Below are 13679 nucleotides of genomic sequence, written 5' to 3'. Positions count from 1 at the left end.
CACCTATGTCAGCCCTGTAGTTTATTCACTACAGCTTGGTGTTCAACACCAGCAGAATTCATGATCAAACTAAGAGATCTGGGACTTCATGCTGGATCCTCGACTTCCCTATCTGCAGACCCCAATCAATACAGATCAAAAACATAACCTCCTCCTCTCTGACCATCAACACAGGGGCACCCCAAGTCTAGGTGTTTTGTCCCTTGCTCTATTTCTTGACTGCATAGCCATAGCCATGTTTAGCTCCAACTCAATCTACAAACTCTCTGACGACACCACAGTTGTCGGCCAAATAACAAAATGATGATTCATGATATAGGATGAAGATTGAGAACCTGGTTGGGTGGTACCGGAACAATAGCCTTGCTCTCAATATCACCAAAATCCATGAAGTTATTATTAATTTTAAGACCAAGGGATCACATCCCTGTCTGCATTGATAGGTCAGCACCACCAGGTTCCTGAGAGTCCATATTTGAGAAGACCTCTCCTGGAGCAAGCATATCGAAGCAACAATGAAGAAGGCGCACCAACACCTCTACTTCCTCAGTACATTTTCAAAAACACTATCAAACTTCTACAGGTACAGTGTGGAGAGTAACTAGTTGCATCATAACCTAGTTTGGTAATTCAGTGGCCCAGGAACAGAGAAGGCTGCAAGATAGCAAACGTAGTCAGATCCATCACAGTTGTTAGACAAATCATAAACTGTTCGCAGTATTGCAAAGACACATTTTCTTGCACGAGGGTAACAAAGAATACTTATCTATGTCTTTGATATTTATTGTTTCTTTTTAATTCAAATGAATGGCAGTAGTTTGTGCAATGCTATTATAGTACCCGCAACCCAGGTTTGAATCTTCTGTTGTCTGTAAGGCGTCTGTACATTCTCGCCATGTCCGCATGGGTTTCCTCTGGGTGCTCGGGTCTCCTCCCACATTCCAGACGACCGAGGTTAGAAGGTTAATTGGTCACATGAATGTATTTGGGTAGCGCAGGCTCATGGGCCAGAAGGACCCGTGACCATACCGCTGTAAAAAAAAGTATCTATTTCTATGAAGAACCTGTTTGGCTGCAGCCAGCAAGAATATTGGTTTTTAGAGACATGATATAATGTATATGCCAATGAACTCATTATTGTGTATGCTTCTATAATTCTATGAATAATCACATCGAGGCTCTGATAACTCAGTGAGAGAGTCAGATAGCTCAGTGGTTAGAGCACTGGTCTTGTAAATCATGGGTCACAAATTCAATCCTCACTGGGGCCTCATTTCTGACAGGGTTGCTTGACAAAGTGGCAACTCTCTGTCTTCCTTAGGGTAGACAAAAGTTAAAGAATTTCATGTATGTTACATTCTAAATATAGTATTATGTGACTGTAATGGAACCTTTACATTGCTAAAGATAATGTTTTCTGATCTTAAGTACAGTTCTGAGAGATACTGGACAGATGTGTTTGTGTACTTCTCTAACACTAAGGTATATTGTTAGCACAATATGCAGGCAGCCTCACTCTGCACCTAACTGTTCTCACCCTGTAAGTGTGTGATGGAGGCTTTACCAGAAATAAAGGAATGGAAGATGGCCTTTTGGGCTTGAGGTGAAGTGATAAGGTACTAGGCTCTTATTGCTCAGTCAATTAATTGGGGGTCTGTGGATTAATGGGAGCTACTTCTGCTTTCTGTTGGCAGGTGATTGGAGTTCATGATGACAGGATGGGTGAGGAGGTCTGTGCTTGCGTGAGAGTTCAGGATGGAATGGAGTGCACAGCTGAGGAGCTTAAGGCCTTCTGCAAAGGACAGGTACACACGTTCACAAACAATGAAAAACTAACCCCCTAAGTACCTCCAGCTTCTCACTGTTTGCTAAGATTCAGGCATCTGCAATTTATTCATTTCTCTGCATAAGTTGGCAATGCAGACGCCCAGTCTGCTTTTCTCATACAGCAAATGGAAATGTAATTGATAAAGGCCTTGCATTATATTTCACCCTTCTACACACAGGAGAGGGATAAAAGGTTATTCATACAAATTATATTGCCTCTGTTGGCCTCAGGCAGATGGGTCAGAGCCAGGCATGGAGCGCAAGAAACTGACAACTGATTGTCTGAGATTTTCCAACCATTAAAGTTGAATCAGGTGCCCAAAGTTCCAGAATCTCCAATATTTCTATATAGATACCTTGTTATCTCTTAAAGTTGAGAAGCAGCTTGCTCCTTGTAAAAGGGACAAGGGTTCTCTTCAAAAGGACTCAGTGTTTGAGGAGGAGTTGCGGATCTGAGCACCTTGAGGTGAAGGTCAGATCTTCACACCAGAAGATTCACATTGGGCTGTATCTAAACAAGGATCACTATATGCAGACTGTGGCACCTGTTCTATGGAGGACTGGGACAGGAATTAATGGGAAGAGTTTTGGCTGGGGAATGGTGAGACTGGGAAATGTCACCAAAGTTCCTACATTTAACCAATTATCCATTGCTTATCCTGGGAGAGAAAGTGTGCATGAATTGTTCAATCCCTTTGTCTCCCACAGATCTCCCATTTCAAGATCCCACGATACTTTGTGTTTGTGAAGGATTTCCCCCTGACTTCCTCTGGGAAGGTATGTACAAGAGGATTAATCCTAAAGAGAAATCAAAGCTTTCTGAAAAGTGATCATAGACACATAGTGTGGATCCAGGCCCTTCAGCCCACCTTGCCCACGCCAACCAAAATGTCCCACCCACACTAATCCCACCTGCCTGCATTTGGCCCATATCCCTCTAAACTCATCCTATCCATGGATTCTTTTCTTAAGCATTCCAATAGCACCTGCCTCAACCACCTCCATTCCATCCATCCACCACCCTCTGGGTAAAAAGGTTTCCCCTCGGGTTCCCGTTAAATCTCCCCGCCTCATCTTATCCCATAGTATTAAAGGAAAAGCCAAAGTGCTGGAGGTATTCAGTGGATCAGGCAGCATCTGTGGAGGGAAAAGAATAGTTCTTATTTTACGTTTGGACCTTGTATCAGAATGGAGTGTGTGAAAGGGAGATGGGTAGTATGAAGAAGTGAATGGATGGGGTAAAGTGGACTGGCAGATGACAGGTGGGTCCAGGTAAGAAGATGTTGATGGTCAGGTAGAGAGGGATGGGGAAGGGAAGGGTGGAGATGAAGCCAGAGGCCGGGAAGCGATGAACTCTGGCAAGGAAGGTGGCAAGTGAAATCAGATAGGGATGGCCCACCTCCCCCAACTCATCCGGAGGGTAAAGACATGCTAAGTCAGGAGGTGGGGCTGTGATGAGTCAGGGTGGAATGTGGTGTCAGGGGTAGGGCAAGTAGGTGAGATGTTGAGGTGGGATGTCGGGGTTGGAGCGAGGAAGTGGGGTGTTGGGATGGGACGTCAAGGTGAGGTTGGGGCGTGGTGTTGGGGTGGGATGTTGAGGTGGAATGGGGGCATGGTTGGGGTTTGGGATACGGTGACGGGTGGGTGAGGTATGGTGTACATTGTGAATTTGAGAGTTGTGGACTGGGTGCACAAAAGGTGGTGCTGTACCTTGTGGCTTTGATCCTGCCTTTGGTGCTGATGGTATGAGTATGCGTCACCCCGAGTGTGCATGTGTTACTCCTTATGTAGGAGTGTGGACAATTGGAAGGAGTTAACAGGCTTATGAGAAAGAATATGATGGAGGGAAAGATGTGGCAAATGGTGTTGCTTTGGGAGCTAGCAGAGACTCAAGGGACTGAACAGTCTCTACGTGGTTATGAAATGTATAGAATGTCTCAATCTGGTCAGAGTTATTGGAAATATCTACATTTTAATTTTTTTTCTGATTATATGGATGATTATTTCAATTTTTTTTACAGGTTCCAAAATACAAGCTGCGAGAGAAAATTGAGCGCGAGCTAAAACTGAAGCCTGAATGAGTCCAGATGCTACTCCTGCACCAAGCTACATCCCTATAATCAGCTGCACCATCTTCCCTCCACCCAGCCCACAACCCACATTCTAAATACCAGGTTCACAACTATTCCAACCTGACTGGGCTCTGATGCAGGGTCTTGACACGAAATGTCGACCATTCCTTTGTCCAACCCGTTATTCCTGTTTTCTGTTCAGCGAAAATTCCCACGGGAGGTGTCACAGGGGGTCCCATTGTTGTGGGCAATTTTCAATAAATCTATCCATTCATATACTCTGCACAGCCATGGACCATGTAGAATGCACAATCATTCTACAAATGACTCGAAATCACCAAGAAATTGTCAATGTAAACTCCCTAATTTCTTACATTGCCTGCCAACACTGAACCAAACATAAGAGAACTCTCTTGTCATAAAATCCCCTGGCTTCATGACCCTTCCCTGCTGGACTGAGCTGGCATCCACATCTTCCTCTTCCCAACAAGAGCTAAAAGAAGCCTGTTCTCCTTTGGCCTATAACTATGGAGCACAAGGCTCACACTTGTACTGGAGGAGGAGTCAACCATCAAGCATATCTACCATTCAATAAGATCACAGCTGATTTGGTCTACCAACCCCCTACTGTCCAAAAATCAAATCTGCATTTGAAATATATTCAACAAGACAGCTTCCACTGCTTCCCTGGGCAGATAATTCCACTGATTCACCACTCTCTGGAAAAGGCAATTCCTCCTCATCTCCTCTGTAGATCTACTCCCTTGAATCCTGAGGCTATGTGTCCCAGTTCTAGACTCATCTGCCAGTGGAAGCATCTTGCTTCCATTTGTGAATTCAGGGATACATAAACAATGAGAGGCTTTTTGCACCCCTCTCGCCCATTGTGCCATTCAATTAGATTTTAAATATAAACTTAAGACTTTCAGCATGGTAACAGGCCCTTTTGGCCCACCAACCCATTGCCACCCAATTAGCCTCAACCCCAGTATGTTTTGAAGGGTGGGAGGAAACCGGAGCACCTGGAGGAAACCCGGGGAGAATGTACAAACAGCTTACAGACACCACAGGATTCGAACCCTGATTGCTGGCACTGTAATAGGGTTGCACTAACTACTACGCCCACGTTGGCTGACTTTTAACTTTATTCCATCCCCCACCCTACCTGTGACCTGTACTCTTAATCCAATCAATTCCTCAGCCTGAGCAGCATTGGAAGGGAGATTTCACTGTCCTTTCTGAGAAGAAAGGATTTTAGCCCCATATTCTTTGCTGTAACTTGCAAGTTTGTGACCCCTTTATCTGGGCTCTCATCAGAGGAAATCATTTCTCTCAGGCTCTCCTCAAAAGCACTTTTATCATCTTACTGTAGATTTCCCCTTTAATGGTCTCTGCAGTTTGTCTTTGCAATTGGAATGCATTAGCCCAAATATTATTCTGGTGAAACCGCTCTTCTCCTAGACAATTCTGGTGAAAATTGCCGTCTTTTGGGGTGAGTTGTTTGGACAGCCCAATTACTTGCGTCTCCTGGCACATCCATTTTATAATCCCCAGGAGCACAAATCAGTCACAGAAGCCACATGTCTGAATCAATCTATAGAGTTCAGGGGAAGCTGGGATTCTTTCCACATACGATGGGAATGAGTGAGTACAACTACTGAGATCCAACCACATAATCGCCCAAACCCAGTGGCTCAGTTTCTCAAGTTGTATTCATAACCATTCTATAGATGTTCTGCTGGCTATTCATACAGAAGCTGACTTTATTAAATCTCCCCATCCAGTTATAAAATAACCTGCAATATTATGGGGTTTTCACTTTATCAAAGTCCATATTCCATTTATTCATGAATATTGAACATCTTACTCGACATTCAATTTAACATATCCCATGGATTCTGACCTGTGATGGACACGAATTTCTCAGAGCCTCGAGCCTATAGCCCTTTGGGAGCCTGCTGCCTGGATGCCAGATCTCAGGCCATTGTGTCAGATTCAATTGGCTTTAAGAAAATGACAGTCCTTGGGGCTGGGTCAAATTACAGTTGGCAGTGGTCAGGTCAGGCTTTAACCTGAGATAGGAGTGGATCTGTACCATCATGGTCCCTGTCTTGTAACAGACCCAAACTGGAAGGTCATCCCCTCATCTAGGATGTGTGCAATCCTATACTGCGCACCACAATGAACTCAAATCATTCCACAAATGATTCTTCCCAATTACCATGGAATAATCAGTGTAAATTCTCCCCAATCCATCAGGTAAATAAAACAAACCTTCAGTATTGATTGTCATTTTCCAATATTCTAAACATTTCTAATTGTCATGCATAACCTCCCCACCATTCCACTGTGTAACAAGTCATTTTAAATCCTACCTTAAAAGTGGAGGGGATATTTCAGTGAAACATCTGAAAGTTTTAATGTTAAACAAGAAAGTCTACTGATGCTGGGTTGAATGCAATACACAGGTCTTGGTGTGTGCAGAAGAGTTGATGCATCTTGCATTGCAATCATTAGTTCGATTAATGCCAGTTTAGAAGCAGTGGCACAGATACACAAAGGGAAAGCAGATGCTGGAAACTGGAGCAACCAACTGCTGGGGGAACTCACCGGGTTGAGCACCATATGATCAATCCGGAATGCCAATTATTCCCCTCGTCCCACAGAAGCCTTTGGACAGACCTTGACATGGGCTTGAACCCTCAATTTTCTGATCCAGTAACTCAGCCAAATGAAGATCAGAAAGGTAACTGTTATTAATTAAAATTCTCTACCCATCCCACCAGGCAGTTATGAATTCTAAATCTTTTAAACACTCAGGAATGCAACATTATATCCAGCAAAAACGGTGCAATTTTTAAAAAACGGTGCAATTTTTAAAAATAAGATGACATTAATTAATGTCTGCCTTACGGAGAAAAGCAGAGTCCTGTTTTGCATAGGCCCCAAGTATTCTACTGAACCAAGAGTAGATAAGTCTGATAACCCCCAAGGTTAACTGAAGATAATCTTATGATCTCACTTTTGTGCAACCTACATATTTCTAAATATACAGATCAAGTAATTTTCTGCAAATTAAAATAAGCTGTGTTAGTTCTATATGATCAACATCTTATAATGTGGCCTTAACTGATCTAGATACTTTACTGAAAATGATAATAATTTGTTCTGCTTATTTGAAGATACATGGTATAATTTCACTCTTGCAATAATTTTGATACGAGTTTACACAAAATAAACTTTAAAATTCACGTGTTCGCCTCATTTTTGATGTATGTTCAAGCCTTAGCAAATGAGCCTCAGTGAGAGCATGGAAATGTGCACACAATGGCTCCTCACTTGCACTGGATTCAGCTAATCTTCACCAGTACACAGCTGGCCATATACCAGCATCATGTTACAATCCTTGTTGCTATGGAGTGAATTGTGCCAGCAAATACCAACAGATTAAGATGAGATCAGTGGAGGATGAAGCAGTGTTGTATTTCCTGCTTTATGGCCAGTGTCGCACATAACATATGAAAGCTTCCGAGCTTGGAAAATGCAGATTGACCAAAGTCAACAAGAGCACACTGCTTAATGCCCCCCACAGGAAACAAAATTCTACAGTCAGAATAACAAATTTGGCCAGTTGCACTCATTCAGGGATGTTTATCACACTGTACCCAGAGTTTTGGTGGTAAATTTCCTTTCAAATCCATGTGACTTCACAGCAGTAAACTGCAGTCTGAGCAAAATAATGATCTCACTCATTTCACCCAACATGGTCTGGATGTGGTGCATCACTGTAGGCCAGGAAACATCTTCACAGGTCATAGCACCCAGTTGAACTGAATACTGGTACATTTGTAAACAAGTAGATGCCTGCTTGAAGAGCAAATACCAGCACCCATGATGTGAAATAGCCTGGCCTAATTGGTTACCATGGTTAACTCTACACAACTAGAAATTATGAGATCTTAACTTGACTGCTGAGAACAGGCCATTTGATATTTACAGATCTTGTCTTTTGACATAATATCATAAAACATTTCCAAAACTATATTTGCTTTATTGCTGTGTTGACCTTGAATAAAATATTCTTGAATAGATCTTGATTATGCAGGTGCTTTAGTGCTCCCACTGTGACCTTACCTAAATTGGAGAGACTGGACGCAGATTGGGAGGTCATTTCCTTCAGTACCTTCGCTCGGTCAGTTGCAATAGCAAGGAATCCCAGTTGCCAGCTACTTCAACTCCACACTCCATCGCCACGTCCATCTGAGATCATCATAATTAAACCCCATAAATCCATTTATCTGAAAGAAAAAAAACTACAACTAATCTAACCCTCCCTCTAATCAAAGTTATAAGAAAAATGCAAAGCTGGATCAAATCGCAACCTCCAGAAGATGGACAGATCAGCACTAGAGCAGCCAAATCACCTCAAACAGCCAATTATGGTAGTATTCTTTGGCTTGGCTTTGCAGATGAAGATTTATGGAGGGGTAAATGTCCACGTCAGCTGCAGGCTCGTTTGTGGCTGACAAGTCCGATGCGGGACAGGCAGACATGGTTGCAACAGTTGCAGGGGAAAATTGGTTGGTTGGGGTTTGGTGTTGGATTTTTCCTCCTTTATCTTTTGTCAGTGAGGTGGGCTCTGCGGTCTTCTTCAAAGGAGGTTGCTGCCCGCCGAACTGTGAGGCGCCAAGATGCACGGTTTGAGGCGATATCAGCCCACTGGCGGTGGTCAATGTGGCAGGCACCAAGAGATTTCTTTAGGCAGTCCTTGTACCTCTTCTTTGGTGCACCTCTGTCACGGTGGCCAGTGGAGAGCTCGCCATATAACACGATCTTGGGAAGGCGATGGTCCTCCATTCTGGAGACGTGACCTACCCAGCGCAGTTGGATCTTCAGCAGCGTGGATTCGATGCTTGCGGACTCTGCCATCTCGAGTACTTCAATGTTAGGGATGAAGTCGCTCCAATGAATGTTGAGGATGGAGCGGAGACAACACTGGTGGAAGCGTTCTAGGAGCCGTAATGATGCCGGTAGAGGACCCATGATTCGGAGCCGAACAGGAGTGTGGGTATGACAATGGCTCTGTATACGCTAATTTTTGTGAGGTTTTTCAGTTGGTTGTTTTTCCAGACTCTTTTGTGTAGTCTTCCAAAGGCGCTATTTGCCTTGGCGAGTCTGTTGTCTATCTCGTTGTCGATCCTTGCATCCGATGAAATGGTGCAGCCGAGATAGGTAAACTGGTTGACCGTTTTGAGTTTTGTGTGCCCGATGGAGATGTGGGGGGGGCTGGTAGTCATGGTGGGGAGCTGGCTGATGGAGGACCTCAGTTTTCTTCAGGCTGACTTCCAGGCCAAACATTTTGGCAGTTTCCGCAAAACGGGATGTCAAGCGCTGAAGAGCTGGCTCTGAATGGGCAACTAAAGCGGCATCGTCTGCAAACAGTAGTTCACGGACAAGTTGCTCTTGTGTCTTGGTGTGACCTTGCAGGCGCCTGATTGTCACACTAAAACACGCAGTGAGCAAAAGAACCATGCAGAGTCGAAAGTGAGTTGAACCAGCTAACTTTAGAACTTTCACATTCACTTAACTCGGAACCCGATGACGCTTGCGACTCCCGGGTCCTTTACGACATCAGTCACCAGGCTCGCCCTACACCCACAGTTCGCACAATCAGACCTGCCGCAGACTTGCCCACGACTCCATGAGGCGAGCCACCACATGAACCCCCCAACATCTCCCCACCCAGAACCAGTGTTATGATGTGTGGAGTCCATGGCCAACACCTCTTTAGACCATTTGGGTGGCCGACCTCATCGGCGTGAGGGTGGCACAGTCACAGGATGTTCCATGTCTAGGTGCGACGGCTTGTGGCAGTCAATGGTGAAGGTCTCCCCATGGCCGATCATGTCGAGGACACCTGGATCCGTTCCCCTGTGGATGAAGACATAGTTGCAACCTCAGAGGTCCTTAGGGATAAAGGAAGGTGTCGGGCCATGGCATGAGGTGGGGACAGGAGCTAATGTACCAACTTTTTCTCAGATTCTTGTGAGCACTGCCGCGGGTGTCTCCTTTGTGCCACAGGCTGCTGACACAAACTCGCCTGGAACCATTAGTGGAGTGCTGTATATGAACTCTGCCAAAGATGTGGCAGTGGTGTGCAGCTGGGTCCCAAGTAGCTGTACCTGTGCTGACCATAGGCTGGTCTTGAACTGCAAATCCCTATCTGAGGTGATGTTTGCAGGAAGGTGGAAATGAGCAATCCAGTTACAATGAGGGCTCTGTCTGTGAACATGTTGGTGAGTGGTTTGGCTTCTGGCCACCTGTTGAACATGATGACAAGGTACCTTACCCCCCAAGAGACTGACAGAGGACTGATAATGTCCACATGGATATACTCAAACCTCCTGTGAGTTGGCCGGAAGGACTGAAGGGGCCCTTCACGTGCCTTTGGACTTTGGAGGTATGGCGGTGTATGAATGCCATAGCCCAGTGTCCAACCTGCTTGCGTAGGCTGTGCCAAGCAAATCTATCTGTCACCAGTTGGATGGTTACCCTAATGGATGGGTTGGTCAAACCATGTAGTGCGTCAAAAATGCAACGTTTCAAAACGGCTGGAATGATGGCTGGAGTTGGTCAGTGGACATGTCACAACGGAGCTTACTGCCTGTTGGGCCAATGGGGATGTCCTCAAGTTACAGGCCAGAGATTGCGGTGCGGTAGGCTGGCATTTCTTCGTCCAGATGCTGTGCCTCGGTGAGCGCCACCTAGTCCAACCCTGGGGAATGCATGGAGGTACAAGGCAGTGCATGGGTGTAATGGAGGATTTAGACCAGCTTATGCAAGAAGGGATGCAGTTGAATCAGAAGACATAATCTAATTTACACCATGAGGCCCAGAGATGCAGTTGTCTTTTGTTGGTCGCAGTCTGTCAGGAGACCTTGAAGATAATTAAATCATTTATTCAAAGAGATAAGTTATGAGTAAACAATTTTTTGGGTAATATAAGCCATGGTTCCACTGCTGAAGTGGAGACTCTCAGAGAGGTGGCAACATCTCTCAGCAAGAAGAACTTCTAGACTCCAGACAACCTACTACAAGTGTGCGGTCGTTGCCTCGCTTTGCCAGTTGGGACCAGTCCAGGCATTGATAAGTATAATTGGGAAGGGCTTGCATATTGTAGTTTGAATTCAGCTTTAGATTTAGTAATAAAGATTTGTATAAACTGAAGTGCTCTCAGTGTGTGTGTGTCTGTTTTCTTTCGGTAGCTCAAACACTGTGACCAATCTAAAACGAACAAAGTGAGAGGTACTAGTTTACCCAGGACAATCGGCCACAACCTTTTTTACCCCGGAGATGTGTTTGACAGTGGTAGTATACTCCGAGAAGTATGACTGGTGGTGTTGCTGCCATGCCGACCATGGACCTGACTCTGGAGAATGCGAAGGTGAGGGGTTTGTGGTCCATGAAGACTGTGAACTCCTGCCCCTCCAAGAAATACCAAAAGTGCCAGATGGCGAGGTAGAGGACTAGCAACTCCCTGTCGAAGGCACTGCACTTCAGTTCCAGGGGTGGCAGGTACTGGCTGAAGAATGTGAGTGGTTTCCATGATCCTCAATTAATTGTTCCAGCAACTAGGACGGCTGTGGGCACATCCACTCACAGGTATACCGGAAGAGTGGTGTTTGCAAGGGTGTCCTTGGCCTGCTTGAAAGCCACTGCTGACTCCATGCCCCAGGTAATTTCCTTGGCCTTGCTGGCTATTAGGGCAAATGAGGGTCGCATGATTTGGGCCGCTGACATGGTAAAAGTTGATCATGCCCACAAACTCCTGTAGGTCTTTGACTGCACTGGGCCTGGCAAACTGACGTATGGCCTCGACTTTCGCCAGCAAGGGAACCACTCCCTCGGAACCCAATGACATTTGTGACACCCGGGACCTTTATGACATCAGCCACCAGGCTGCGGGCTTGCCCCGCACCCAGAGCTCTCACAGTCAGATCTGCCGCGGACTTGTCCGCGACTCTGCGAGTTGGTTAGCCTGTTGCGTGGGAAAGCCACCTCAGTATTCTATAATGGGCTCCATACCTTTTCACACTGAAACATTTTATAATTTTAAATTCATTATACATATTTATTTTGTATTTAACATCAAGACACATGGACTTAATAGGATACAGTTTTAAAGGAAGTTCATAATTGTTATTTGGAATTTAAATTAGTATCAGCCTACCACATACTGGAGCTCACGATGCCAGACTCCAAATCATCCCTCGGCCTACTGCACACCAGAGCTCCCCATGGCCCAACTTCAGAATCCAAACCCTCCCTTGGTCCACCGGAGCGCTCGACGCCCCGACTCTGAACCCTCACCTCGGCCATTCTGTGGAGGGAGAGCTTGAGGTCCAGACCCGTCGCTGATTTTGGGCTCAATCCCATCTCACATGTCCCCCTCACTCCCATTGCCAGAGCCAGAATGGATGCATAAGTCACGTGTTACATGTTAACACCCCCACCCCCACCCCACCCAATATATACACGCACCTTACGGGGTTTTTAGTTAATTGAATGTGGGGTTGATCGCGCAGAGAGCCGCCCCTGCCATGGTCCGTGAGGTCAGGCGATGGATGCGGGCAGACAGCACTCACCAGGAGAACCATGGCAGCTTCGTGGTCGCCGCAGCTCTGCTCCACAGCCCTGGAGGGTGGCACATTGGCACTGCCCATCCCCCTACAACCTGCCCGGTGGCGGCCTCCCCGCGGCGCCCGCTCTGCTCCACCGAGTCGGGCCCCAGGTGCCTGCCGTCCCCAGATTCGTTGAGAGGTTCCAGAACAAAGGTTTGGGCGATCACAACTTCTGCCGCATCCCCGACGGGCGGCTGAAGCCCTGGTGCTTCGTCCAGAACTGCCGAGGAAGGATTGCCTGGGCTTATGGCAGCCGGCGGCGTAGCTCGGGGTGGGGGTGCAAGGGGAGCATATTTTTGGAGGGGTGGTGGTGGCGGGAGGCTCCCCTAGCTATGCCACTGCCCCAAATCTTTCCCTGTCTCCTGTCCTCCAGCTCCCCTCTCCTCTCCTCTCCTCTGACAGGGTTTCCAACCTTTTGTCTCTTCTAACCCTCCCACCTGTACCCACCTAGAACCTCTTACCTGTCCACCCCTGCCCCTCCATCCCAGTCTTTTCTTCAGGCTGAAATGTTGGTTACCCTTGACTTACCATGGATGATGCGTGACCCATTCATCCCCATCACTTCCATCACCCAATACCGTCCCCCCCACTTCATAACCTGATCCTCACGTCCAGACCCTCCCCCTCCTTGATACGTTCTCCATCACACCCCTTTCTTGGGGGCGGCAGCGCAGGCGCTCGCCGGGCAGCAGGGGGCGGCAGCGCAGGCGCTCGCCGGGCAGCAGGGGGCGGCAGCGCAGGCGCTCGCCGGGCAGCAGGGGGCGGCAGCGCAGGCGCTCGCCGGGCAGCAGGGGGCGGCAGCGCAGGCGCTCGCCGGGCAGCAGGGGGCGGCAGCGCAGGCGCTCGCCGGGCAGCAGGGGGCGGCAGCGCAGGCGCTCGCCGGGCAGCAGGGGGCGGCAGCGCAGGCGCTCGCCGGGCAGCAGGGGGCGGCAGCGCAGGCGCTCGCCGGGCAGCAGGGGGCGGCAGCGCAGGCGCTCGCCGGGCAGCAGGGGGCGGCAGCGCAGGCGCTCGCCGGGCAGCAGGGGGCGGCAGCGCAGGCGCTCGCCGGGCAGCAGGGGGCGGCAGCGCAGGCGCTCGCCGGGCAGCAGGGGGCGGCAGC

General features: G+C 47.5%; 1 protein-coding gene across 1 annotated transcript in view; it reads left to right on the top strand.

Moving 5' to 3' along the window:
• Positions 1-7150, top strand: part of acsf2 (acyl-CoA synthetase family member 2) — a 178662-nt gene extending 171512 nt beyond the window's left edge. Inside the window, exons 14-16 of the mRNA XM_069929385.1 lie at positions 1695-1805; positions 2536-2604; positions 3849-7150. Coding sequence (XP_069785486.1) covers positions 1695-1805; positions 2536-2604; positions 3849-3908 — 240 coding nt within the window. The 3' untranslated portion in view covers positions 3909-7150. The remainder of the gene's footprint in view (positions 1-1694; positions 1806-2535; positions 2605-3848) is intronic.
• Positions 7151-13679: the final 6529 nt, after the last annotated feature.

The sequence above is a fragment of the Narcine bancroftii genome, chromosome 3, assembly GCF_036971445.1.
Source record: "Narcine bancroftii isolate sNarBan1 chromosome 3, sNarBan1.hap1, whole genome shotgun sequence".
In the NCBI taxonomy this organism is placed as follows: domain Eukaryota; kingdom Metazoa; phylum Chordata; class Chondrichthyes; order Torpediniformes; family Narcinidae; genus Narcine; species Narcine bancroftii.
The sequence above is the reverse complement of the archived record's forward strand: the minus strand, read 5'-3'. Positions and strand labels throughout refer to the sequence as shown.